Source organism: Tarenaya hassleriana, unplaced genomic scaffold (genome assembly GCF_000463585.1).
Source record: "Tarenaya hassleriana unplaced genomic scaffold, ASM46358v1 Cleome3, whole genome shotgun sequence".
In the NCBI taxonomy this organism is placed as follows: Eukaryota; Viridiplantae; Streptophyta; class Magnoliopsida; order Brassicales; family Cleomaceae; genus Tarenaya; species Tarenaya hassleriana.
Window position 1 is genome coordinate 3,290,086 of NW_010966177.1, and position 24,224 is coordinate 3,314,309.

At 38.0% G+C, this 24,224-nt stretch overlaps 5 protein-coding genes across 14 annotated transcripts in view; 2 read left to right on the forward strand and 3 right to left on the reverse strand.

Annotated features, from left to right (window-relative positions):
* The window catches only part of LOC104820131 (DNA topoisomerase 2), a 7,042-nt gene extending 1,158 nt beyond the window's left edge, over positions 1-5,884 (reverse strand). Inside the window, exons 1-19 of the mRNA XM_010550503.2 lie at positions 5,177-5,884; positions 4,644-4,936; positions 4,491-4,557; positions 4,140-4,410; positions 3,860-4,056; positions 3,562-3,771; positions 3,357-3,470; positions 3,155-3,265; positions 2,905-3,069; positions 2,487-2,828; positions 2,258-2,391; positions 1,837-2,182; positions 1,568-1,754; positions 1,428-1,477; positions 892-1,329; positions 607-793; positions 458-528; positions 287-374; positions 5-197 (exon numbers count right to left, since the gene is read on the reverse strand). Of these exons, the coding sequence (XP_010548805.1) occupies positions 5-197; positions 287-374; positions 458-528; positions 607-793; positions 892-1,329; positions 1,428-1,477; positions 1,568-1,754; positions 1,837-2,182; positions 2,258-2,391; positions 2,487-2,828; positions 2,905-3,069; positions 3,155-3,265; positions 3,357-3,470; positions 3,562-3,771; positions 3,860-4,056; positions 4,140-4,410; positions 4,491-4,557; positions 4,644-4,936; positions 5,177-5,728 (4,016 nt within the window). The 5' untranslated portion in view covers positions 5,729-5,884. The remainder of the gene's footprint in view (positions 1-4; positions 198-286; positions 375-457; positions 529-606; positions 794-891; positions 1,330-1,427; positions 1,478-1,567; positions 1,755-1,836; positions 2,183-2,257; positions 2,392-2,486; positions 2,829-2,904; positions 3,070-3,154; positions 3,266-3,356; positions 3,471-3,561; positions 3,772-3,859; positions 4,057-4,139; positions 4,411-4,490; positions 4,558-4,643; positions 4,937-5,176) is intronic.
* Positions 5,885-7,456: 1,572 nt separating this feature from the next.
* Positions 7,457-9,841, forward strand: LOC104819082 (aquaporin SIP1-1-like). Its single transcript, XM_010548969.2, has 3 exons — positions 7,457-8,059; positions 8,604-8,712; positions 9,547-9,841. The coding sequence occupies exons 1-3, from the start codon at positions 7,636-7,638 to the stop codon at positions 9,752-9,754; spliced, it is 741 nt and encodes a 246-aa protein (XP_010547271.1). The 5' UTR covers positions 7,457-7,635; the 3' UTR covers positions 9,755-9,841.
* LOC104819081 (cytochrome b5 domain-containing protein RLF) lies at positions 9,572-12,943 on the reverse strand. 3 transcript variants are annotated; one of them, XR_772757.1, is made up of 7 exons: positions 12,827-12,943; positions 12,356-12,430; positions 11,828-12,218; positions 11,601-11,735; positions 11,431-11,481; positions 11,065-11,215; positions 9,572-10,766 (listed from the first exon to the last, which is right to left on the reverse strand). XR_772757.1 is itself a non-coding variant. In XM_010548966.1 (6 exons), exons 2-6 carry the CDS (start codon positions 12,389-12,391, stop codon positions 11,136-11,138), a joined length of 693 nt encoding a protein of 230 aa, XP_010547268.1. In that variant the 5' UTR covers positions 12,392-12,430; positions 12,827-12,943; the 3' UTR covers positions 10,915-11,135. The 3 variants fall into 3 exon arrangements, 1 of the variants encoding a protein (XP_010547268.1); XR_772756.1 differs by having other exon boundaries at positions 9,572-10,828; XM_010548966.1 differs by lacking the exon at positions 9,572-10,766 and having other exon boundaries at positions 10,915-11,215.
* Positions 12,944-13,207: 264 nt separating this feature from the next.
* On the reverse strand, positions 13,208-17,539 carry LOC104819083 (GPI mannosyltransferase 3). Of its 3 annotated transcripts, none has more exons than XM_010548972.2 (11): positions 17,343-17,539; positions 16,884-16,960; positions 16,319-16,701; positions 15,822-15,939; positions 15,270-15,374; positions 14,848-15,131; positions 14,480-14,761; positions 14,178-14,382; positions 13,939-14,090; positions 13,670-13,832; positions 13,208-13,580 (listed from the first exon to the last, which is right to left on the reverse strand). In XM_010548972.2, the coding sequence occupies exons 3-11, from the start codon at positions 16,552-16,554 to the stop codon at positions 13,500-13,502; spliced, it is 1,626 nt and encodes a 541-aa protein (XP_010547274.1). In that variant the 5' UTR covers positions 16,555-16,701; positions 16,884-16,960; positions 17,343-17,539; the 3' UTR covers positions 13,208-13,499. The 3 variants fall into 3 exon arrangements, with proteins under 3 accessions (XP_010547274.1, XP_010547273.1, XP_010547272.1); XM_010548971.2 differs by having other exon boundaries at positions 16,880-16,960; XM_010548970.2 differs by lacking the exon at positions 16,884-16,960.
* Positions 17,540-18,734: 1,195 nt separating this feature from the next.
* LOC104819084 (cycloartenol-C-24-methyltransferase-like) lies at positions 18,735-23,512 on the forward strand. 6 transcript variants are annotated; one of them, XM_010548975.2, is made up of 15 exons: positions 18,735-18,865; positions 19,115-19,233; positions 20,030-20,077; positions 20,213-20,257; positions 20,345-20,429; positions 20,539-20,594; positions 20,720-20,774; positions 20,856-20,903; positions 21,054-21,137; positions 21,250-21,366; positions 21,447-21,530; positions 21,645-21,770; positions 21,869-21,966; positions 22,730-22,777; positions 23,211-23,512. In XM_010548975.2, the coding sequence occupies exons 2-15, from the start codon at positions 19,115-19,117 to the stop codon at positions 23,290-23,292; spliced, it is 1,095 nt and encodes a 364-aa protein (XP_010547277.1). In that variant the 5' UTR covers positions 18,735-18,865; the 3' UTR covers positions 23,293-23,512. The 6 variants fall into 6 exon arrangements, 5 of the variants coding, with proteins under 5 accessions (XP_010547277.1, XP_010547276.1, XP_010547275.1 ...); XM_010548974.2 differs by having other exon boundaries at positions 18,736-18,921; positions 20,014-20,077; positions 20,184-20,257; XM_010548973.2 differs by having other exon boundaries at positions 18,736-18,865; positions 20,014-20,077; positions 20,184-20,257.
* The last annotated feature ends 712 nt before the right edge of the window (positions 23,513-24,224 follow it).

The following is a 24,224-nucleotide window of genomic DNA, read 5'->3' on the forward strand; positions in this document are numbered from 1 at the left end:
CGGCGAAGTCCCCGATGGCTCTACGGGTTTCGCCAGCTTACTGGCTTGCCCTCTCTTTGTCGGTGCTGCTGGCGGCTTCCCGACTTTGCTCGCCGCTGGTTTTCTTCCTCGTTTCGCCGGTTCAGGAGCCACCACCTCTACCACATCGTCTTCTTCCTCAGCAGCTGGCTCAGCTCGTGACGATTCGGTTTCTGCATCTGTAGGCAAATCACGAGATTGGAGAACTTCAGGAGTCGGATACAGTTTTCGCATTCTGCAGTTTAAGAGTTATGGAATTGGATCTTACTGCTTGACATATCAGATGAGGAACCGAAGTTGTATTTAGCAAGCCTTTGAGCTAGATCCATCATGTCATCATCGTCATCCTCGACCTCCTGCAACAGAAAATCGAAGATTTTAGTTCCATTCGCTAGAAAACCGATAAGTCCATTCTGTTTTAGAACCTCAAGTAACATACCTTTGAAGCTGCTGCCTTCTTCTTTGCTCCTTGCCTTCCTTTCGGCTTCACAACCTCAGCTACGCTATTATCTTTACAAAACAACAGGGAAATAAGAAAACAAAAAAGTTCAAGAACGAAGTGACGCATTGCAGGGTAACAAGACAAACCTGTGTCCATCGACGTAACAGACACTTCGGTTACTTCTGATTCATTGGCTTTCTTCGTGTTCTTTTTTGGCGCTTGTTTTCTCGGGGCCTGTTTCCGACCCTTTGCAGCTGCTGGAACTCCAGACCTGATTTTGGCTTGTGCTTCTTTCCTCTGTTCCTCGGCTTGAGCATCACTCATGTCAAGTTTCTGCAGTTTCAACAACATAGCGTCAGAACAACATTTACCTAAGACAGTAGTTTTGCTTTGAGAAGTACTAAAATTTGTTTTTCTTCTCAATCTCATACGTCGAGTTCGACTTCAAGTGAATCTAGATCCTTGAGCCAGAGAGACTTTGGAGTCGCTTTCCTCAAGTCTTCTACTTCCTCATTCATTTTATCCCTCTCTGCACATAACTCCTGGACCTTCTCCAGAGTCAATGTGGCAATGGCCAATGATAATAGATAGTCGTAGTCAGAGCCCTGTACAAAAGTGGAACTCGGAGCTGCGGCCGGTTCTGAGCTTTCTTCAGATTCTTCTGTTGTGTCAGTTGCTCCGGCAACTGCAGCTTCTACAGGCTTAGCCTTCTTCGGGAATGGCGTGAAGCCTTTCTGTCTCAACTCCTGAAAAAGGTCGGCTTTCTTTCTGTTGCTCACAATGATTTCTCCGCTGACGACTCCAAGGATAAACTTCACCTTGTTCTCCAACTTCAGCAACTCGAGTTCAAGATTCTCCAACAGAATTTTCTGTAAGCACAAGATAAGGGTGAATGGATAAGTAACTGTTGTTTGCATGACAACAAGAAACCTCGGATACATCTCCAACAGAGTAAAAAGATTCCAACCTTTCGTTTCTCGTAAAATTGCAGCCTGAGGTCAAAGAACTCCTCAAGGACTGCAACAGCATGTCATCATGTTAGTATAATTTTTAAAAGGAAGAAACACAAATGAAACTAATTATTAGTCTACAGCAAACGTGTCATACTTTGTTCTGGAGTCTCGTATTTCTTTATAACACCATTTTGGTCAAAGAGATGCATGTTGCTGGTGCTGATCGTGGTGGTGAGTTTAAATTTTTTCACCAAGCCCTCTTGTTGGGCGGCAATCATGTTCTCCTCACTAAGTATAAGCTCGAAATCCACAGTTGTATCATCACTGTACTCCCTGATGTTCTGCAGAAACCAAGAAGATGTATGAGAAAGAGAATAGCAAGAATATTGACTAGATGGTTTCTGATGGAGGCTGGCACTTTACCAGGATGAACGGGCCGTAATCTGTCTTCATTGAGCGCAAGAATTCCCTGTAGTCATCAGTCCACCTTCTTATTGGCAGCTCCTTGACGCGAAGAGTCGTGTCATCAACCTCCTCGATAATTCCAGTGACTGTGTAGGTGGCCCCACTTTCTTTGGTTGAAGTTTTTTCGATAGTTCCCTTGAAACCTCTATACCAAGGATCCATAGGCACCATAGTCTCACCGTTCAGCAGACGTCTCACATTAGCAACAACTTCTCTTGGGTTGTAGTTAGGTATGAAAGAACTCCACCCGGTTCCGATTCCCTCACAGCCATTGACTAGAACAGTTGGTATGATGGGCATGTACCTAAGAAGCATACTATAGTAAGATAGCTGATGTTTCAAAGTCAAGCAAAAATGTTAGTAAGGGTTGAATTAATACCAAGTTGGCTCAATGGATTGCCCATCTTCATTCAAGTAATTAAGAAGAACGTCATCATCCTTTGGAAACAGTACTCTTGTGATGGGTGAGAGCTTAGTGAAAATGTATCTTGCACTGGCTGCATCTTTTCCTCCCTGTGACCACGATCATGAACACACTAATGAATAACTACAATAAGGCAACAAGAATTTGTTTATTCTGATGAGATGGCAAGTTTCACTTAACATACCGAGGTACGTGTACCAAATTGACCCGATGGTTGAAGGAGGTTGATGTTGTTGCTGCCAACATAATCTTGAGCCATACCTATGATGGTATTGGCAAGACTCTGCTCACCATGATGATAAGCAGAATGCTCCGATACATAACCAGAGAACTGGGCTACCTTGGCTTCTTTGATGAAGTTTCTCTTGAATGAGCAGAAAAGGATTTTCCTTTGACCTGGCTTAAGCCCATCAACCATCGACGGAATTGATCTTTGAAGATCAGCCATGGAGAACAAGATAAGTTCTTTGTTGACAAAGTCACTGTACTTAATTCGCTTCTCCTTCTGATCCAGATGAGTGCCAGGCTGCAAGAGAGAATGAGAAAGTGTCAGGTAGTGCACAAGAAACTTGTAGAAATAGTCATTCAAGAATCCTCCATACCTCAAAGTTCAAAAGCCAGTGTTTCCGGGCCTCTATCTTCTTTTTACTGAATGCAAGCTCAATAGCCTCCCCATCTTGTTCAGTTTCCCAGACAAAATCCTTCTTGTGAAGGTCAAGATTAGAAAAGTATTCCTTGCCCTCCTTAGATGTACTTGTACCCAACCCCTACAAGGACAAAAGGACAGTCAGTAAGCCGGAAACATAAAATGTCTCCAAAACCGCACCGTTATCAAATACTACAAAAGCAAACCTTATAGTATTTGATGGACCATCCACTCGCATTACCCCTCAGGCCTTCTTTCCAGGCTTCATACTCAGGCATGGAGTAAAATGACAACACTCTTCCGCTCCTGTGAGTAGCCTGAGCATGATTTTAACTTCATTGTTAATTTTTTTTATTAAATCAAAAGAAGCAGCCTAGAATCATGTAAGGTTTACGTAATACAACTTGCCTTTATAATAGGAGTTATAAACTCAACCAAGAAAGATGGAACTTTCAGTAATGTTGGCCAGAACGAGTGAATGAAATTAATTAAAAGGCCCTTGATATGGGAACCATCATGATCCTGCACAAGATAAGATGACAGGTTTTGTCAAGACAAGTTATAAACAAGAAGAACAAACACAAGAGTACAAAGAAACTCAAATGGTGCCTACCTGATCGGTCATGATCATCAAATGACCATATCTCAGTGAGCTAACACTTTCATATTTCATGTGTTGCTTCAGTCCAAGAATCTTCTTGATGTTCTCAATTTCCTTGTTATTAGTAATCTGAGTGGTGCTGGCTTCCCTCACGTTCAGTAGTTTACCTCTAAGGGGAAACACACCATAATAGTCGCGACCCACAACAGAAAGCCCAGACATCTGAACATGACCATCGTTGCAAGCTTATAAGTAAAAACTAGAGTTCTAAGTGCTAAATATGTCGCAAAGACAGATCAAGAATACTTACAGCTAGAGCTTTAGCTGAATCTCCTTCTGTCAAGATCAAGGTACATCTGTGGGAGTTCCTCCCTCCAGCTTCATTTGCATCCTCTAACTTCTCAACTTGAACTTTTTCAGTCTTGGCTCCATCACTTTTCTTAAGCTCTTTGCTCTGCTTGAAAGTTGCCCATGAAAGTAAATTATCCACTACACCAGACTTAGCCACTGCATGAAATGAAATTCAGAAATTGAGAAAAAGTCTTGTGAAGACTAGTTTCATTGCTTAGCCAAAAATACAGATGATGTACCTTTCTTCAGCACGTCATCAGAAAGTTCACATTTAGAGCCAAAACTACTCTGTCGAAGAGTCAAAGTTTCCTTGGTTTGAGAATCAAATGCAGGATTGTCAATCAGGGCGTTGACAAACACCCAGAGATGGTTCTTCACGTTATGGGCCTTAACATTAGCGTTTTTGTTTTTTTTGTTGACAACACCCACAATGTAGTTCGCGATCTGACTGGTCACATAATCAACATGTGTTCCACCCTTGATTGTAGCTATTGAGTTAACAAAGCTGACCTATTAGCATAAACATGTACAAAGATTAGAGCAACTCAATACTCTTCAAAGAAGGAGACCAAAATATAAAGCCGATTTACCTGTTGAAATTGTCCCTCACTTAAGCTTACGCAGACCTCCCATCTGTCATTAACTTTCTCTGAAATCCTAAACGCTTGCAAGTCCAAAAATCAAATCCTACTCAAGGACAAATATTTCATAGATAAGCAAATATCAAAAGTCATTAAGCAAACCTTGGGAGGGGCTCCGATCGCGATTTGTTTGCTGCACGAAGGTAGAGATCTACATAATCATTGAATGATTTCACAGGAATCCGTTTGCCGTTAAGCTCAACCTTCACAGACTTTCCCAAGCATCCAGCTAAGTCGAAAACACGTTTGCTCATTAACGCGACCGCATCATCCTCTAAATGAGCCATGTTGAACTTTGCCAAGTCGGGCTTGAACGAGACCTTTGTCCAATTATCACCCTCTTTACACTTGGTTATGGTGGGTTCAGACTTCTTCCCCATATTGTTCGAAAACACCTAACGTAATCAACAAAGGTGAATTCCCTTAGTTACATTACAATTGGTTTCAAAACAAATCCACGTCATATCAACTTCTCATCAGAAGCCCTAATCTACGTTGAGATAAGAAACCAGAAAGAGATGCATCATAAAACAAGCCAAGACCATGAAGATGCTAATGCTTCTGTCACTAACACAAATCAATTGAAACATCAATCACTCTATGGCCTCTAAACTAAAACGATTTACGAAACGAACCTGCTTGTACTTCTTTTGCCTTTTCCCATCCGCAGTCTCGATGATGAACTCCGTAGAGAAGATGTTAGTAAGCTTGGCGCCATACCCGTTTCTTCCACCAGTGGTCTTTTTAACTGTATCGTCATAGTTACTACTCGTCAGCAAATGCCCAAAAATCATCTCAGGCACATAAACACCTTCCTCCTGGTGAATCTCAACGGGAACTCCATCTCCATTGTTGTAGACACTGATCAGATTCTGCTCCACATCGATCACCACCTTAATCGAATCCATCGACGGATCCCTCTGCTTGTTGTCCGCAGCATTGACAAGGATCTCGTCGAAGATCTTGTACAAACCAGGAACATAAGTCACAGCTCGGTGAACCATCTCATCATTCTCGTAAACCCAGAGCGTCTGAGTATGCTTCTCGATGGATCCAACGTATGTGTCCGGCCGGAGCAAGATGTGCTCGAGCTGGGATTTCTTCTGGTACATCTCCTCGATCGTCTTCCCTCCACGCCCCGCGACGTTGACATTGTTGCTGCTCTGTAACGGAAGTTTAGTAGCCATCGTAGGGATTCGAGGTGTTTCCGAGGGAGAAACAGAGATCTGAAAGAAGAATCAGAGAATCGGAGAGAATTAGGGTTAGGGTTTTAGAATCGATCGCAGAGAGAGAAGGCGAGAGACACAGAGGGAAGTGTCTTTTGCTGAGAGAGGAGGAGAGAGAGAATGAGTATATGGAAGAAAGGCTGCAACGGTCGGATGAAGTAGAGATTGAAAATTCAAATTTTGAATTTGAGATAGAAGCGGGAGATTGGAGAATTCAAGAATCCGAAGATTCCACCGAAGAGGTACGATTGATATCAGGGAGATTTGATCCGACGGCTGCAATTTCTCGAGATTGCTTTTGGGTTTAGGCCCATTAGTCATGGGTTAGTTTTTTATTGGACCTAGAAAATATGACATTTGCCTTTGAGGCCCAAACTTATAATATGATTAATCGCAAAAAGATAATTAAACACGAAATGATATTTCTTTTTGGTATGACAATTGATATTAGAACGTTTTCATTTAGTATCAAAATTAAAAATTATTATAGAATAGTTTTCTATAAAAAAAAATATAATAAGTTAATATATAATTTTGATATTAGGATATTGTGATTGGCAATGAAATATTTGCTTGACTGGAATCAAAATCTTGTGTTTTTTCTACTGTCCCGAAAAATCATGTAATTACTAATTCCATTATTCGATGTAGTTTATTACATAAAAACACCCATATATTTCTCTTTGTAAATAAACACTATGCCTTCTTTTATACAAATTTAACCTTGGAAAATTTGGATCTGAAAATTTAATATAGAGAAATAATATAAATGAGAATATTTTTAAACACCTAATCATGTATCTTTTTCTTTTCTTTTTTTTTGCACGAAATCATAGAGATTCTTCTTAATTTGTTCTGGTTTTTTCCATCTATACCTCAAAATACTAAAAATATATATTTGAACCTCTCCATGCTAATTAGGAAAATATGAAGGAAAAAAAAATTAAATCATACTAAATATTGAGAATATTTCTGGAAACAAAGAATTAAATGAATGGCTTCATGGGATTGAGGTCAGGAACTTGATCAATATTCAATAATTGTTTGGGCTGATGACGTCGATGTCGACGTGGCATTATGCTTGGCATTTAATTAGAAAAACGGCCTTATCCGCACCGTTGAATACGTTACTGGGCCCAAATTTTGGAATATAAGAAAAAAACATTGGCATCATTCTCTTTTTGTATGGCAATGTTGGCATATCTTTCGGTCTTCACAGTTCACACGTTAGTTCGGTGGTTAAAAAAAAAAATTAAATAATATATATATTGGAACTAAATGTCATCTAAAGATAATTTAGATATAAAGTTTAAAAAATAAAAGTAGTTGAATTAGTATTGAAAATAAAATAACGGGAAAAAAATAAATGTGAGTATTTATAAAATACAAATAATTTTAATAAAATCTAGTCCAAATAAAATAAAAACTAATCAATAACTACTTTAAATTATATATTTTTTCGAATGAAATATTCGTGTATACTGATTTTTTTGAGTAATTATATATAAATTATTTTATCAAATTCGGATGGCAAAATTCTGTCATTTGTTCGGTCATATCTGTCCATTCCCCCACAAATAATATATTTCATTAATTAAAACGTCAGGACGGAATAATTTTAGTGGTTTGCATTTCTTGTGCTCTCTAATGGCACAATTAAATAAATAATTAAATGTTCCACGTTTAGAATAAGATATTTTAACCAAAAAAAAAAGATTAAGATATCAATGCAAGTGTCATATAATCACAAAAGAAAGCGTCACTGTCATCGTCTTTAATTTTCACAGTGATTTGGCAGCGACCAATACGAGGGGCAAAGAGACGAGAGAGGGAGGGAGAGACAGAGAGACAGAGAGAGAGAGAGAGAGATGGGTCTGATCAAATCCGCCATGGCCGACGCTGCAATAACTTCAATGTTCGTCTTCACCTTACCGTTCGTACCGCTTCTATCATCCATCGTCTCCAAATCTCTCGGAATGGATCCAAAATCTCTCTCTCTCCCAAATCTCTTCATAACAATCACTTTGGTCGCCATGATTATGCTTCTGTTTGGCACTCTCGCCGGAGCTCTCGGCGGCGCCAGCTTCAACCCCGCCGCAGCCCTCTGCTTTGCCGCCGCCGGCCTCCGAAAACCCTCCGCCGGCGAACCTTCTGTCATCATCAGGTCGGCGGGTAGGCTGCCGGCTCAGGCCGGCGGAGCAGTCATCGGTGCACTCGCCGTCGTCAAGGTTATGCCGGTGGAGTACCAGTCCCTGCTTCGAGGGCCGGTTCTCAGCGTCGACTTGTTGACTGGTACAGTGTCCGTGAATTCATAACCGGGTTTAAAGCCCCGGTTCAGTCCTGTTTTTTGTGGTAGGAGGAGTTAGTAGGGATGGATTTAATTTGGTTTGTTTTGAATTCGGTTTATTTATGCCAGATTCGGTTCAGACTTTTTCCGGGTTGATAATTCGGACCAATAATTGGTTCCAAGTTTGGTTTGGGTCTAGGACTCTAGGTTAATTCCGGTCCGAATATAAAAACAAAATTTATTCTTGAATCAAAACAATTTTGGTTTAGAATTGGTCTACTTTTTTTTTCCTAACAAATTGCTTTGTTTCTTTGGTCAAATTAAACAAAATTAAACCTAACTAAATAGGATTCTATTATATTTGACTTTTTTTTTTATAACTAGGAGGTTCCATGACCTGTTCGACTAATTGTCAATACATGGATAGTAAATAGCTATATTTCATCATTACATGATTTTGCTACAATCATGCAATATTTCATTCACCCCAAATAAGCTCATTATCTGGCAATTTATATCCTTAGTTTAACCGGACCCGGTTTACTGCAGGTGCTATAGTAGAAGGAATCCTCACATTTGTGCAATGCTTGTATCTGCTTGTGGTAATGGTGAAAGGCCCAAAATTGCCGATACTGAAGACTTGGTTAATGGCTGCGACCACAATAGGATTGTTCATGATTGGCTCAGGTTTAACCGGTCCCGGTATGAACCCGGCTATTTTAGGCTGCCGGCTCAGGCCGGCGGAGCAGTCATCGGTGCACTCGCCGTCGTCAAGGTTATGCCGGTGGAGTACCAGTCCCTGCTTCGAGGGCCGGTTCTCAGCGTCGACTTGTTGACTGGTACAGTGTCCGTGAATTCATAACCGGGTTTAAAGCCCCGGTTCAGTCCTGTTTTTTGTGGTAGGAGGAGTTAGTAGGGATGGATTTAATTTGGTTTGTTTTGAATTCGGTTTATTTATGCCAGATTCGGTTCAGACTTTTTCCGGGTTGATAATTCGGACCAATAATTGGTTCCAAGTTTGGTTTGGGTCTAGGACTCTAGGTTAATTCCGGTCCGAATATAAAAACAAAATTTATTCTTGAATCAAAACAATTTTGGTTTAGAATTGGTCTACTTTTTTTTTCCTAACAAATTGCTTTGTTTCTTTGGTCAAATTAAACAAAATTAAACCTAACTAAATAGGATTCTATTATATTTGACTTTTTTTTTTATAACTAGGAGGTTCCATGACCTGTTCGACTAATTGTCAATACATGGATAGTAAATAGCTATATTTCATCATTACATGATTTTGCTACAATCATGCAATATTTCATTCACCCCAAATAAGCTCATTATCTGGCAATTTATATCCTTAGTTTAACCGGACCCGGTTTACTGCAGGTGCTATAGTAGAAGGAATCCTCACATTTGTGCAATGCTTGTATCTGCTTGTGGTAATGGTGAAAGGCCCAAAATTGCCGATACTGAAGACTTGGTTAATGGCTGCGACCACAATAGGATTGTTCATGATTGGCTCAGGTTTAACCGGTCCCGGTATGAACCCGGCTATTGCCTTTGGTTGGGCTTATGCGAAGAATCGGCACAACACTTGGGAGCTTTACTCCGTCTATTGGGTCGGTCCTCTCGTCGGTTCAATTTTTGCCGGTCGGGTTTTTGGGCTTTTCTTTACCGAACCGGTTAAGGTAAAGAAGGCATAGCGCAGAAATGCACGTGCGGCTTGGTTGATTTATTTTATTTATCAAAATAAACGTGACTGCGCAAGGTACTATCAATTTTTGTATTTAGACCCCTTTTATGGTAACAATTAAAATAAAAATAAATTTTTATACATTTTTATTTTGAATAACATAACAAACGATTAGTAAATCAGAGAAGTAAAGGAACTGAAGTAAAATTTCTGATTGTATTATCTAAAATAAAGAACACAAGTTTCTTCAAGTACAAAAGGAAAAAACCGAAAACCAAGAAGAGAAAGCTAACCGGACAAGAAACCAAACCAAATACACAGCCTAAGAAATCAGACATGAAAAGACAGTTCTCATCAAATTTTGTTATTAGGGAAACCTGAAAATTGGATCTGGACTCGGGTATTTGCTTTGAGATGATATTTACTCAAATGATGACATTTTACCTTCGGATTCTAAAGAAAATACATTAAAAAAAAGTTAAATGAAGAGTCCCAAAATTTTGGATCCGAATTTAGGTCATCCAAAAATATCTAATACGCAATCCGAGCCAACTCTAATATATTGTAAATGTTATGGAAAAAAACTGAAATTCTTTATTTGAATACCCGGTCAAAATAACTTCCATATCCTATTTTCATATATCCGGTCAAAATAAAACCGAGATCGGATAATATCTCACAAAATCCGAGATATTCAAATTCGAGTTCGGATATTCCAGAAATTTTGGATACCCAACCGAAATGTACCCTAACTTTTTTTTTTATAATCTGAAAGTTCACTGGACATTTGGTCTAACTACATCTTTCAGAGGATTGGAGAAGCTCATTTGAATGCACCTCTCCAAATGAAGACTCGAACCCCGGTTGGGAAGCCTAGTTAGGTACTAAGATGATTTCAGCTCTCTTCTACACCAATGGAGTCCTTATCGTCGCGGGAATTCGATAACTTGACGAGTCTATGCAAGTTTAACACTATACGAGACAGGATGAGGCAGAGCATGGTTCATTTGCCTGGTTCCTCTCTGGTCACGAGTGTTCATCGAAAACATAGATGAATCCCGGGATCCATAACCTACAGTCTTGTCTAAAAGGAAAACATAGCTAAGGGTACAATGAATTTGCATCGGAAAAAGACCTCTCTATTTCAAGATTCGTGTAGCAAGATATCGGTATGAAACGATGAAACCCTTTTTATTGCGGGAACTGCAGCATTGGTCTAACGTTGATTTTTGCATCGATAACGAAGGATAAGAGCAGAATCATCTTTATTTAGAATCCGGAAAGGAAAATGACAGATGATCTAAATGTGAAACTGTGTACCTATATGAAGACAGTATCGCCATGTAAGCGTGCAGCATTCCCGGATGAATCCGCTGAGGCTTCTTGGCTCTTCATTTGCTGCTATCATCCAATATCCCGACAAGGCATTTCTCCAGTAAAAACTCGTCATTGACCCAAGCATGGTATTTGTCTGATTTCAACATCTAAGGATCACAAAGACAGAACAATGCCCTGAACTGATTAAGAAATGCAACAAGGGCTCATCCCAATATAGTGCTGGAACTTGTCCTGTGACTTCTCAGGGCTAATTTACACAGACTAACATCCGGAATCACAGGTAAATTACGAAAACACGTTGCAATTAAGGAATCTTCACAATGAGAGCAGGCCACGTTAAAAGGATACTGAACAAGGAGGTACAGTCTTTCCCCACAGCCTTCATCAGCATATCCACCCCTGTTAACAAGACTTTATCAGACCACGCGAGTGACCAGTAGGGCATGATTCCATCCAATTTATTATTATTATTTTGCAGAATATCTGTTCTTTCGAAGACATAGATGAGACCATCATACCTCCAGGATGGAACTTCATGTACGGGGTTATATTGTATACACGCCCCTTGAGAACAGTCCACATGGAACCTTCTCCTCGGTGCTGTTTCACTTCATCCATGGGAATAAGCCTTCTGTTTGACAGTCCCTTCAGGTCTGGAAACAATTCGAGCGATATATTCGTTATCTGTATCAAACGTATGCTTCTTTCAAATTCTCTCCAATCAAAGCAAAGTCATTCAAGGTACCCGCAAGATCGGGATGTGTCTGTGTTAACTTCATCCAGTCCATTTGGCTGTAACCCTTCTCAAATGGAACCTTTGACCGAGCTGCAGGCTTCTTACCCGCAGCTTTGGGTGCCTGCAAACCAGTTCCTGAAGTTTTAGGATTCGCAGGCACTGCTTGTCTCGACTGTTCACTGCCCTGCTTAGATGATGACACATCAATCACACTGAAGGACAAAGATCCAATGGTCTCCTTCTTTGGAGAAACATGATTCAGAGACTGGTCTTTCCACAAAACACCATCACTATGGTTTCCGGGTGCACGGTTTGACGATTCATCCTTAAGGGTAATACCGCCTACATTCGACGCAAGGTCCTTGGCCATGAGATCATCTTGAATATCTGGTGCCGCGACCTGAACGGAACAGACCAAGTATCTTAATGTCTAAAACAAAGCACATAAAAACAGCCCTCTTATTCATGAAGACCAAATCTCGTCCGATGAAATGAAAAGAACTTTGCGGAATCGTGTAAGAACGATTGCATACTCACCCTGCAGAATGTGAAATCATCTTCTCCACTATCCATAATCTGAACTAAAATACTTCAAAAATGGAATTGAACAATCTGCAATGGTTATAACAAATCATATCAGCGCCAGATAAATGCATGCTTCAAATCTTACGAGCTGTGATGCGAAATTAGGGAATCCATAGATCATGACGAACTCGATTCCAAGAACCCAGAAATATAAAACTGAAATTCGGAGAACCCACTGCAACAACCCGATAGATTTCGAATCCAACTCGAAAATCCAGACATCATCGAACTTCGACAAACCCAGGAAAAGACAAACAAAAATAATGCCAGATCGAGGAAAATTACGCAATCGGAGAAGTGAGATTCGATGACCTAGAAGAAGAATCTGGACGAATTGTGAGGACGAGAGAAGGGATAAGCTTAACATTGGTGAACAACGAAGTGGAAACGAAATCAATTACGAGCGAGTAAGAAATCACTAACCTCGCTTGATTTCTTCCTCTGATCTTCTCAAATTACGAAATTGAATAAATCGTCAATTAAAAAAGGGGGAAAATTAGAGGGAAAATGCGACCATCTGAAAAGGATATTTTGACTAAATTTTCTTGACCATCTCCAAGCGACCGACCGACGGCGTCGATTATATTACGATAATTTTACTTTTCCAATCTCATTTTTTAAATTTTTATTTTATATTCGAGAAACAATTCAATTAATAATGACTCGAGTCCAATTCAATTGTAATGAATCAAAGTTAAGTCCAAAATCACATGGAAATTTAAAATAGCTATAGATATTATCCCATAATCAATAACCCCTGATATTTATTCCTGAAAAAGATTAATACTTTTTGTTCTGAAAAAAAATCTAAATCTAAATCAATTTTATTATTTCAAAATGGAGCAGCAGTCCGCCTCCTGGGCCAAGAACAGGACAAAAAAAATCTAACTACAATATTTTCACTAACAAAAGTTTCTTCCTGAGATGAAAATGACGAGACAATTTCAGAATCATACACTCGTATTGCGGGAAATTCCTCAACTGTTCATAATCAGACAGAAATCCATGGGAACTGCGGAGAAAAATTCCAACTTCATCCACCGGTTTTTTGTCTATAGATTGATTCTGTCATGAGAATCGATTGAACAACCTTGTTCTAATCGGATTTCCTGTAGACGACAACTGACGCTTGATGATCACGATCAACCTTAAAATGGGCGTGGAAAAACCGTTTGATCTGATAAATCGAGGAAAAAAAAATGGATCAGATAATGAGTGGTATAATGCAAATGTGAGTTAAACTGTATGTTCTGTCTCTGTACTTGCCTCTTTGTAGGAATGTCCAACCAGAAAATCTCCTAGCTTTGATTCTTCTGATGAAAACAGGACAATGTGACTGGGTTCCGACCAGTTTCTGGCTAACTCTGATGCAAAGCCCGAAGGATCCACCAGGAAACGGTCCGACTCGTCAAGTATTCCTTTCTCTTCTCTATTTGAACAAGAAGCCAGAAAAAGCTTAAGAATCAAATACCGATTTACGGGCAGAAACATATAAGAAGAAAGATCATGACTTGGCAGCAAATACTGATTCATACCCGGGCGTGCAGTCCAGAAAATACATTGGAATATTCTTGTGGAGAGTGGAGTAATAGGGCGTAGAATGGCATGGCATGAGGAAAAGAATGCTCTTTACACTCCCCTTGTGTGCTTCTCGTGACAAGAAGTTCATCACATCCTCGGTGCCCCTCTGTTAAATGTTCGAGCAACATTCCCATTAGAAAACTTAAGAAAACAAACAAGTTTTATCAAGTTTACCCACAAATAATCAGTTTACCTGATGGACTAAAGTCATGTAGAGCGCCATCGGGACATTTGTAATGAGCAAAAACAAGATTGAAAGTTTCAGTTTACGAGACCATTTGATCTGCTTCCTCTGAGGGATCGGCTTTTGACTGCTTGTCAGTGAAACAGATGCTTCAATCTCGGCTAGTGCATATCCGGAGAATATCAAAGCTATGGGTAGCACAGGTAGCACAAACCTGTCATTCAAAATCCAAGTAAACGACGAACATAATTCATGAACAGCGAAGTTGTGAAGACAGAAACCGAAACGGGTATTGTTCTATAGTCTTATACCTGAATTCCTTGTGACCAAGAACACTGTATAGTGCTAAAACCCATAAAACAAGAGCGGAAAGCTTCCGGTTTTTAGACTTGATCATACCAGCTATGGAGAATGGTGTGAAGGTGAAAAGCATGACGAGAAACCCCTGAGTGAAGTACCAGTGCCATGGATGAGTTCCATAATAGTCTCCACCCGATGAAAGAAAATTGAACTTCAAAAAATTGAGAGGTACAATGATCCATGAACCATACATCAGACGGTCCAACAAACACGTGAGCCCGAGGATGAAAGACCTGATACCAAAAAGGGGGGGGGGGAGCAGAATGAAATTTCGAAAAGCAAGCAAACAATGGTCATGCATTTGCAGAGTAACACTCACCCAATCGGAATCACCTCAAGAATGACAAATTTGAGCTTATCGTGCGATAGAATCAGTTCAAGTGTCCCAACATATAACCAAATAATAGCACTCGTCGGTCTAACGGCACATGCCAGGGCTGCTATGACCAGGCCCCACTTCCTACTGAAGGCATTGTCCCTTGAAGAGTCTCTAAAACATGGCCAGTAGTACAGGCTTACGATGGTAAGAACAGTCTCTAAACAGTTTGAAAATGTTCGGTTCAAACAGAAGAACACAAACCAGTTTGTCAGCTGACAAAAGAGCTATAAAAAAGAATTAAGGAGTTCAATACAAACAGATCCAAAACACATGAACTACATAGGTTTAAAAACAATAACAGAACACATAAATAAAAAACCATCGAATTATGTTAATACATGTATGCTACATGGAAAGGATACAGTCCATTTTGCAACCTTTTCGCCGTACAGGGCATCTGAGAGTTTATACAAGTATAAATCACCAAGAGCTGAAAATACGGATTGAAGGAGACGAGGGGCTTTAATCTGTAAAAAGAGCGAAGGTTACAACTCTAATTTCAAGCCATGCAAGATCAAAATAATCAACCATTAATGTTCAAACAGAACTCACAGAAATCCAGAATGTAAAGCATGTGAGTACATGCAAAACAGATGATTATGTAACCAAGAAACTGAATTCTTGTCAAAATAACCACCAATTGACGTGGACAAACTATAATTTGCTACAATCCTTCAAGTTCCTTTAGAACACGGTGAAAATGTATTGTTAAAATGTAAAAGCCTAGACGAAGGCAATGCAACTAGTCCCGCCATTCTTCGACAATATGAGGAGAATATACGTCAGAAATATTACGTTCTCACTTAGTATTAGAAAAAAAAGATAACATGGCTGAAAGTAACATCATTTCTTGCAAAGCCAAGAAACCAACTCATTAGCAACCAAGATCCTGCCAGCGAAAGAACAATACTGACCATGAAGAATGGAGTATCAAGACCCTTCCAAGCAATAACTTTGTAGAATACCACAAACACCATCGGATGCAAGTAGCTGCGGATCCCTCTCTGCCACTCCCATGTCAAGTGACCGTACCTGTCGACAAGATCAGTCAGAAAACGTGTAGATGATCTGACATATAACATATAAACACACCTAAAATAACGAACCAACATCCAACAGAGAATTTTAAACTTGCACGATTAGTAAAGATGAAAGTTCTAGCCAAAACATATACAGCATAATCACTGACCAAATGTACTTGCCTATATTTTCACTTCTACTACATACATATATGCCCTGAGATGAACTCAGTAGTTGGTTTTGGCAGTAGATAAACAGAAACCTATCATTTTCCTGGAAATTTCCGCCCAGCAAGACAGAATCATCGAGTCCAAATCAATTCCCACAAAATCCAAGCCACGATCACAAAAGGGCACATTCCAAAACAAGATATTTCTCAAAAACCCTTTACCCGAACACAATGCGGTGAGCGACTTCGAGAGACTGCCAATGTTCATCGGGATTGAAATACGTTTGGATCAGCAACGCATTCACCGCCCGAAACAACAGACAGAACAAGAATATTCTCCTCGGAGAACCGAAGATGCCGCATTTCAGAGATCCACAGAGGGAATCTTCCTCCTCTCCCGCCGTGAGATTCCTGCGATCAACGCCGCCGTCGGCGACGGCGTGCTTACGCTTCCTCATTTCAAGTGAAAAAAAAACAGTTTTTTTTTCTATTTGGGGTTGGAGGGCTTATGGCAAAGTTGGCTTTAAGGGAGACTTTGCGGAGTCATGGAGGATCTGTTCAAACTTCTCCGTTCTAATTCGTAAGAAACCAATCACATACAGAGGCTGCGAAACAACAAGAAAACATTTCCGATTCAGACATTTTCTCGAACAGTTTGTGAGCATTCAGCATATCACATAACCCAAGTCCAAGAACAGCGAATTTAGAAAAAAAAAATAACTCGAGATTCAATCAGAAACAGTCAAAAATGAAAATCAGAAAGTAAAATCCAGAGAATCGTACTCACGAACTTGAGTCCGGAGACAATCATCACAGTCTCCTTTTTTCCACCGATAAGATTGCACCGGATTCGGTAGTATTAAACTACAGATTTAATCGATGATGAATCGGAAAACTGGTTATGCTGAGATCAGAAATTAATATTAATTTTATATATACAAAATTTAATAATTAAATTAATTTTCTGAGTTATTATGATGTTCCCTACTATGATTCTACAAAGGCAACTTCAAGAGTACATTACGTTTCGATTCATCCTATCCCTGAAGATATATGTGTATTTAGAAGGACAAAATCTAAAGGCATAATGGATCGATGGTTGGCTTCCGTGAAAACAAAAAAAACGATTTTCTGAGTGATTCATAGACTGCAAGCATTTCTAAACGGTGCCGCAAAATTTCATTATCCGTCATCTGTGAATGAAACGGATAAAACCCTTGCCGTAAAATACAGTCTCAGTAATTACCGAAATTCTGAACGGGCGACATTGGTCGGAATCGGGTTCTCTGTCCGGTCATGGTATGAGCGAACGCGATTGGCATTGGGGGAGAGCAGCCGCCATGGTCGATCTCGGGTTTCGGATCTAACGCCGATTCGTCTCCGCGAACCGCGAGTGCCTTCACGATGTCGCCTCCAAATACCGGTGAACTTCCGGATTATAAAAAAAAAACATTTGTTCCATGACTTTTTGTTTGTTTTAAATTATTTTATTTCCCGCGATACCACATGAGCATTTCAGCATCAAAGATCTATTTTTTTTATAATTCGGAATTTTATCCAATATTTATCCAAAAATTCGGACGAATATATCTTCTTATATTTAGATTTAAACTCAAAATAAAAGTAATGAATACATCTCCTCATATTTAGATATAAACCCAAAATAAAAGCATAGTCTAGATGTCGTATTATCACTACACCACCCGGATACAAAGATCTATGTTTTATGCTACTGAAATTTAAAAATACGTTGATTCATATATCCATATATATACATGTTCTTTGTTTTATTTTTTTCTTCTTTTCTCTCTTTTTAATTTCCGCATTTTATTTTCAATATGGTATCAGAGCAGCGTTGTGATATGAACTATATGTTTCTCTTTTTCTAATTTTCTAATCTTTTTTTTTTTTCGTTTTGGATGTTCATATATCCAAATCGTTCGAAATGAAGTAAAAAAACAGACTCAAATGATGTATTATGATAAAAAGAAGTCAAAGCTAAAAACTCTAAGATCAAGTAAGATGGTATGACAAAAAGAGTTAAAACTATAACTTTAAAATCTGATTTGAAAAAGTTAGTACTCTCTAAATGAATGAAATTTGGTGTTTATGGATTGTTTTAATAATAGTGAAGTTTTTCATCATTTTGTTTTAACTTCAAGATTGATTTTTGAATTCTTTCAAAATCAATCTTGAGGGGTAATGTTAAAATAGAAACAAAATATGGAAATTTGATATGATTGATAATAATTAAAGGCATTATAACAATTAAGAATAAAATATATATTATGTCAATTATATTTTGTCTTATTTGTTTCTTTCGTATCTTTATTTTCTTGTTTTTTTCAATAATTTTTTTATAAATATATATATTATTTTCATTATAATGTAACAAGAAGAAGATATGTAATAATAAAAGTGTTCTTTGTTTTATTTTTTTTTATTTTATCTCTTTTTAATTTTTGCATTTTATTTTCAATAATACACAACGAGTTTGTTTAGAGTGAGATGTGACTTGTCATTTCTTTTTCATCGTCGGCAGATATTAGTTGTCTTGTTTTTTTTTTCCAATAATAATAATGTGGGTGTGTCCCTTTTTAATGCGACTTATCTATAGCAACAACAACAATAATAATTCAGGAAGATCTCTCTCTCTCTCTCTCTCTCTCTCTATTACATCTGTCTTCTACTTGTCTAAATTCGATTGGTATGCACAATACACTCAGTGATCAATAATCTCCATATATACAGTATCGTCGCCTTTCGCCGGTAAGATATCTTTCCAGCATCCCGAACCCTCCGATTCCGTTAGAGGCTCTCACTCGGTGGGGATTTTTTCAGTCTTAGACCAGCCAATTTAGCAAATCTCCACCTATAGATTATGAAAGTCGATTAGAGTCTTTCAACCTTCTTATATATATATATATATATTCAGTATTTATTTTCTCATATTTTTCTTTTACACATATTCTAAATCCTACATTGATCTTGTTACTACATGTTTGTGGATCATCCAAGATGTCGAGGTGGATCCGCTGCGCATCGTCCACGATGTCGAAGTTCGGAGTTCTGGATTTTGCGTCGGGCATCGGTGGTGGCAAGATCCGTAAATCCGACGTTATCTCCGCTGTTAAAAGGTGAATGTTCATCACCCTTATTTAATTATTTTTCTCTGTACAAGTGTATTTAAGTGGATGCAATTCGGTATTAGAATTTTTCAGATTAGGAGAGTAACGTCAATTGACATGTTATTTAATGGGGCAATCTGTATAGATTATATTTATCACATCTTTATAAAAGAGTCTACTTATATAGGATTTAGAGAACAACCGGTTTTATCATTGCATTTTGCGATATTGATTTATCGTATAATTCATCTAGGATGGGCACGAATAAGATATCCGAATTTGTAGAGTTACCCGAATGCGAATTCTAATTTCTCATAAAATAATACCTGAATTAAAACCCATTTGTTTGGTTACGTACCCAAAAATCGAGTATTCGAGTTAATTTTCACCAACACGAAATTTAAAGACAATTTAAAAAGAAATACAACAATATATATATCATATACAAACTACAAACTAATATACATAGAAATTATAATATGTATACAAATATAACAATCTTACAATATGGTAGAAAAAAAACAAATATAAAGATATAAATAAATAATATAGTTTGAGAGTATCATAAATTTAGAATTAGAGTTGTATACAATATAATTAAAAAATATGGGTAAAATTGTAAATTTATGATTATCGATACCCGCGAATAATTATATGTCTCAAACTTCATTATCTCAACCCCCAGCCCGAATTTCGGATTTTTCTAAAAATTATATAAATGGGATGCCAGAATTTTCCACGAACATTAGTTTTTTTATTAATTATATAAAAAGGAAATTAATGATACAGGTATGAGAAATATCAGGTCTTTAAAGGAACAAAGGAAGAGACCAAAGCCGACTGCGTTGACATGGTAATTGTTGCAAATTAAGTGTTTTACACAAATCATCATCATCATCATCGTCATCGTCATCATCGTCATCATGATGCATTAATGTTTTCTTGTAAATATATTTCAGACTAATGGATATTACAATCTTACTACTAGCTTTTACGAGTACGGTTGGGGTGAATCCTTCCACTTCGCAAACAGGTAAAAAGAGACGGGTTTTAATCCTCGGATTCTTCTTGGCGATCCATACTTTTATGTACGATGATGAAACGCCCGATGGCTCGGCAGATTCAAAGGAGAAACATTTCGAGAGAGCATTAAGCGGCATGAGCATTTCGTCGCCCTTCAACTCGGCCTCAAACCGGGCCAAAAGGTTCGAATTCTGTCTTGGCATAAACAGAAACTAATCAAGTGGACCGTTCGATGTTTTGATCTTTGTTTCGGCTTGTAAAGATGCAAGCTTTTTCGTGTTTTCTGGTTAGGTGTTAGATGTTGGATGTGGAATTGGCGGACCATTAAGAGAAATTGCTCAGTTCAGGTGAATGATTATTATACTTGTTGATATATATATATATATATATATATGTGTGTGAAATATAAAATTTTATCTTATTTTACATTTACCCTAATGCTGAGTACAACTCGACTTGTCAAATTTCGCAGCCAAGCATCAGTTACGGGCCTCACCAATAACGAATATCAAATCACTAGAGGAGAGGTATACATATTACATATATATATATATATATATGTTCCATGTTTCTCTTTTACTCTTGTTAACTTTAGTAATTTTGGGCAGGAACTGAACCGGGTCGCGGGTGTGGACAAGACATGTAACTTTGTTAAGGTAAGTCGCTCATTGTTTCTCTATCGATTTCGTAGCTCGAAACTCAATCGTGTACAATTTTTTTATAAAAAAAGGTTATAACTTGATTGATATATGCATGCATTGTGATTGAAATTGATGAATGTTTGTTTGAGTTTTTATTTTTCCCAGGGAAATTTCATGGAAATGCCGTTTTCCGACAACGTTTTCGATGCGGTTTACGCGATAGAAGCAACATGCCACGCACCCGATGCCGTATGTATATATATGAAAATGATCAAGATCGGTCTTGTTCATCAATCCATTTTTCTTCTTTTGTTGTTCCTTTTTCATTCATTCTGATTTCGAGCTTCGGTTATCTACCAAGTACGGATGCTACAAAGAGATATTCAGAGTACTGAAGCCGGGCCGATGTTTCGCGGTCTATGAGTGGTGCATGACCGATTCATTCGATCCAAATAACGTCGAGCATCAGCGAATAAAGGTTGATCGTTTTTCAATATATAACAAATCCTTTTTTGTTTTTCTCACATTCGAAAGTTATAAAAATATTCGGTTATGTAGGCGAATATAGAGACCGGGGATGGTATTGAAGACCTAAGGCCAGTTTCCCAGTGCCTCGAAGCTCTGAAGCAAGCGGGTTTCGAAGTGAGGGTCATATATAATCCTCCATCTAATCAATTTATGTGATGAAAAGAGATATATAATATGATTTTAACATGAATGAATCGATTAATTAAGTTTTCATTTCCATGGATGAAGGTGATACGTGAAAAAGATGTTGCCAAGGACTCGCCCGTGCCATGGTATTCACGTATGGAGAGGAATAGTCTTTCGCCTATTGAATTCCGGGCGACACCTTTCGGTAGATTTATGGCAAGATTTGTGGTAACATTTCCGACATGCATGGACCACCCCTCCCCCTCGTTTTTTTTTACGATACATTAATCGATATTTCGATCGAATATTGAATCATATGTTTATAGGTCAGCGCCTTGGAACGCTTAAGACTTGCACCTGAAGGAAGCGAAAAGATTTTAGATTTGTTTGAGAAGGCGACCAAAGGATTAATCGAAGGAGGAAGGTAAGAGAATCCGTTAATAACTGAATTGAATAACATAAAATTGTAAACAAATCGAATCCAATATAAAAATTAAATAGTTATTTTTCTTTAAAACTGAAAAAACTGAAGTCCAATCCGAATAAAAATGAATAAAAAACCAAATTTTAAAAATTGAATATTTTTGCAAAAAAGCTTTAACATAAATCAAACCGAATGCAATATAAAAACAAACCATTACAATTTTTTTAAAACCAAAATAATCAATCTTAGATATAATAGGACTGAATCAAAATCGGAACAAAAATTTGAATAAGCCACCATTATTGACTATAGAGGTGTCAAAATGAACTCAACTCCCGAGTTTGGTCGTTCTGACTCGTTTTTAGACAAGTTAAACCGATATTTTGAAAGCTCGTTCCTAAACGAACTAATTCGTATCATACGTGAGTTCTTACGAGTTATTCGACGAGTTTGGAGGTGGTCGTGATTTAAAGCTTTTTTTAAAATTATATATTTTTATTTGTAGCTTTATATATTTTGTAAAAAAAAATTAATTTTTTTATTTTATATATGTTTAATTATTTTACTTAAGTTTAATGTTTAAATTTTATATTAAAATATAATTTATTTTGTATTTTTTATAATTTAATATATTTTTTTGGGTTGTGTGAGTCGATTCGTTTACTTCGTAAAATTGGCGAGTCAACCCAATTCGATCCGAGTCGAGTCGAGGTGCCGTATTATTGACACGTAATGATAGATATCAAATTCATTTTCTTTCCAGGAGGGAGATATTCACACCCATGTATTTCATCTTGGCACGAAAACCAGAGTAAGGAGACGCAAAAGACATGTAGCTTTTCTTTCTATAATGTTCTCTCTAATTTCTAAGTTATGGGGACTTGTTTGTGTAAGTCCGTTCCTGTTTCTTGGCGACTTCATGACATTTGGGTCGGGACGATATATCTATATATATGTTCGTGTTATATTTTGATAAAAAAAATAATAATTTTTTTCTCGCCTAAGAAGATTTTTTTTTGTTAAACGTAAACTCTATTGATGAAACTGTGTTCTGTAGGGAGGAGGGTGGATTTAATTTCTCTTTAAAAAGACAAAGATACAAAAGCAACTAAACAGAAATACAAACTGTACTAAGACAGTTAGATAATCTCAAAATGGCGAAACTAAATCGAAAGCAGGGAGTTGCTTTGATGCATGCATCCCTACGTGTTCCTGATGGAAGTTAATCGTCTCCGTGTTTGCAGTAGGATCTCCTTTGCTAGAACTTGTCCGGGTTTGGATTCCGATCTGTGCAGCCGTGCATTCCTTTCCCGCCAAATATTGTAAATCGCCCCCTGGAATAGCAATAAAATCATAAGCTTCAAGTAGCGATCCGTCGAGAGTTGGTCCAGACAGCACATCCAGCATGCGAGTGTACTTTGCTCTGTGATGTGCAATCCCAAGTGCTCTAGCAACGAGCTCTAGATGTGAGTTGTGTATGTGCAGTGGAAGAATAAGTGATCCATTGATTCAAGAGCTTGATCACAAAGTAGACAATTCGGTGACACTTGCAGTCTCCATCCTTGTATTCTATCTCTTGTTGATAGCCTGTTACGAGCAACCAACCAAGAGATAAAAGAATGTTTGGGGTCAGACTTCCGAAACTAGATGACTTGTTGCCAAGAAATTCTAGGTGGATGAGTGTATAATAACTGCCAAGTTCTTTGCGTTGTGAATGGCCGAAAACCGGTCGAAGAGTAGGAGGTTGATCCGTGAGTGTCAAATGAAGTGAAACTACCTCATCCAATCTCACTGGTGAGACCGACCAACCATCGACAGAGCAGAAAACACAACCATCGAAAATCCAATCAACGGTTCTTGAGCTAGCCAAGTGTCCGACCAAAATCCGCATTGTAATCTGTTACCAACCTGATATTTCAGAAATTTCCTGACAACAGGTCTGATTTTTCGTGCTTTTTTTTGAATATTTTTTCTATTTAATAGGGCGTTTTTTGTTACATCCTCGAAGAAAACAAGGAAAAATCCATCGAATTATCCAAACTATATATTTTCATGTGGATGGAACAAAAAAACCTTTATACCACTGTCTTAACGTTATTTGCTCCAGTTGCTTAATTATTCGAAATTCGTCTTTTTCTTCTTTTTTTTTCCTTTTTCGTTTCTATAGTTTTTTCTCTTCTTCTCATTGAAAATTTTATAAACGGCGTCTTATATTGCAAATCTTTTGTATACACGGAGTTTTCTGCGATAAGATGAGA

Coding starts and splice junctions, on each gene's coding strand:
- LOC104819084 (XM_010548974.2), top strand. CDS start 19,115: ATGTCGAGGTGGATCCGCTGCGCATCGTCCACGATGTCGAAGTTCGGA. Junction 20,904..21,053: donor AGACATGTAACTTTGTTAAG/GTAAGTCGCTCA, acceptor TATTTTTCCCAG/GGAAATTTCATGGAAATGCC. Junction 21,771..21,868: donor GATTTATGGCAAGATTTGTG/GTAACATTTCCG, acceptor ATATGTTTATAG/GTCAGCGCCTTGGAACGCTT.
- LOC104819081 (XM_010548966.1), bottom strand. CDS start 12,391: ATGGATAGTGGAGAAGATGATTTCACATTCTGCAGG. Junction 12,219..12,355: donor ATGATTTCACATTCTGCAGG/GTGAGTATGCAA, acceptor TGTTCCGTTCAG/GTCGCGGCACCAGATATTCA. Junction 11,482..11,600: donor CATGAAGTTCCATCCTGGAG/GTATGATGGTCT, acceptor TCTTGTTAACAG/GGGTGGATATGCTGATGAAG.
- LOC104819083 (XM_010548970.2), bottom strand. CDS start 16,554: ATGAGGAAGCGTAAGCACGCCGTCGCCGACGGCGGCGTTGATCGCAGG. Junction 15,940..16,318: donor GCTCACCGCATTGTGTTCGG/GTAAAGGGTTTT, acceptor TCTTGTCGACAG/GTACGGTCACTTGACATGGG. Junction 13,833..13,938: donor TTTCTGGACTGCACGCCCGG/GTATGAATCAGT, acceptor TTGTTCAAATAG/AGAAGAGAAAGGAATACTTG.
- LOC104819082 (XM_010548969.2), top strand. CDS start 7,636: ATGGGTCTGATCAAATCCGCCATGGCCGACGCTGCAATAACTTCAATG. Junction 8,060..8,603: donor CAGCGTCGACTTGTTGACTG/GTACAGTGTCCG, acceptor GGTTTACTGCAG/GTGCTATAGTAGAAGGAATC. Junction 8,713..9,546: donor ACTTGGTTAATGGCTGCGAC/CACAATAGGATT, acceptor AATGGCTGCGAC/CACAATAGGATTGTTCATGA.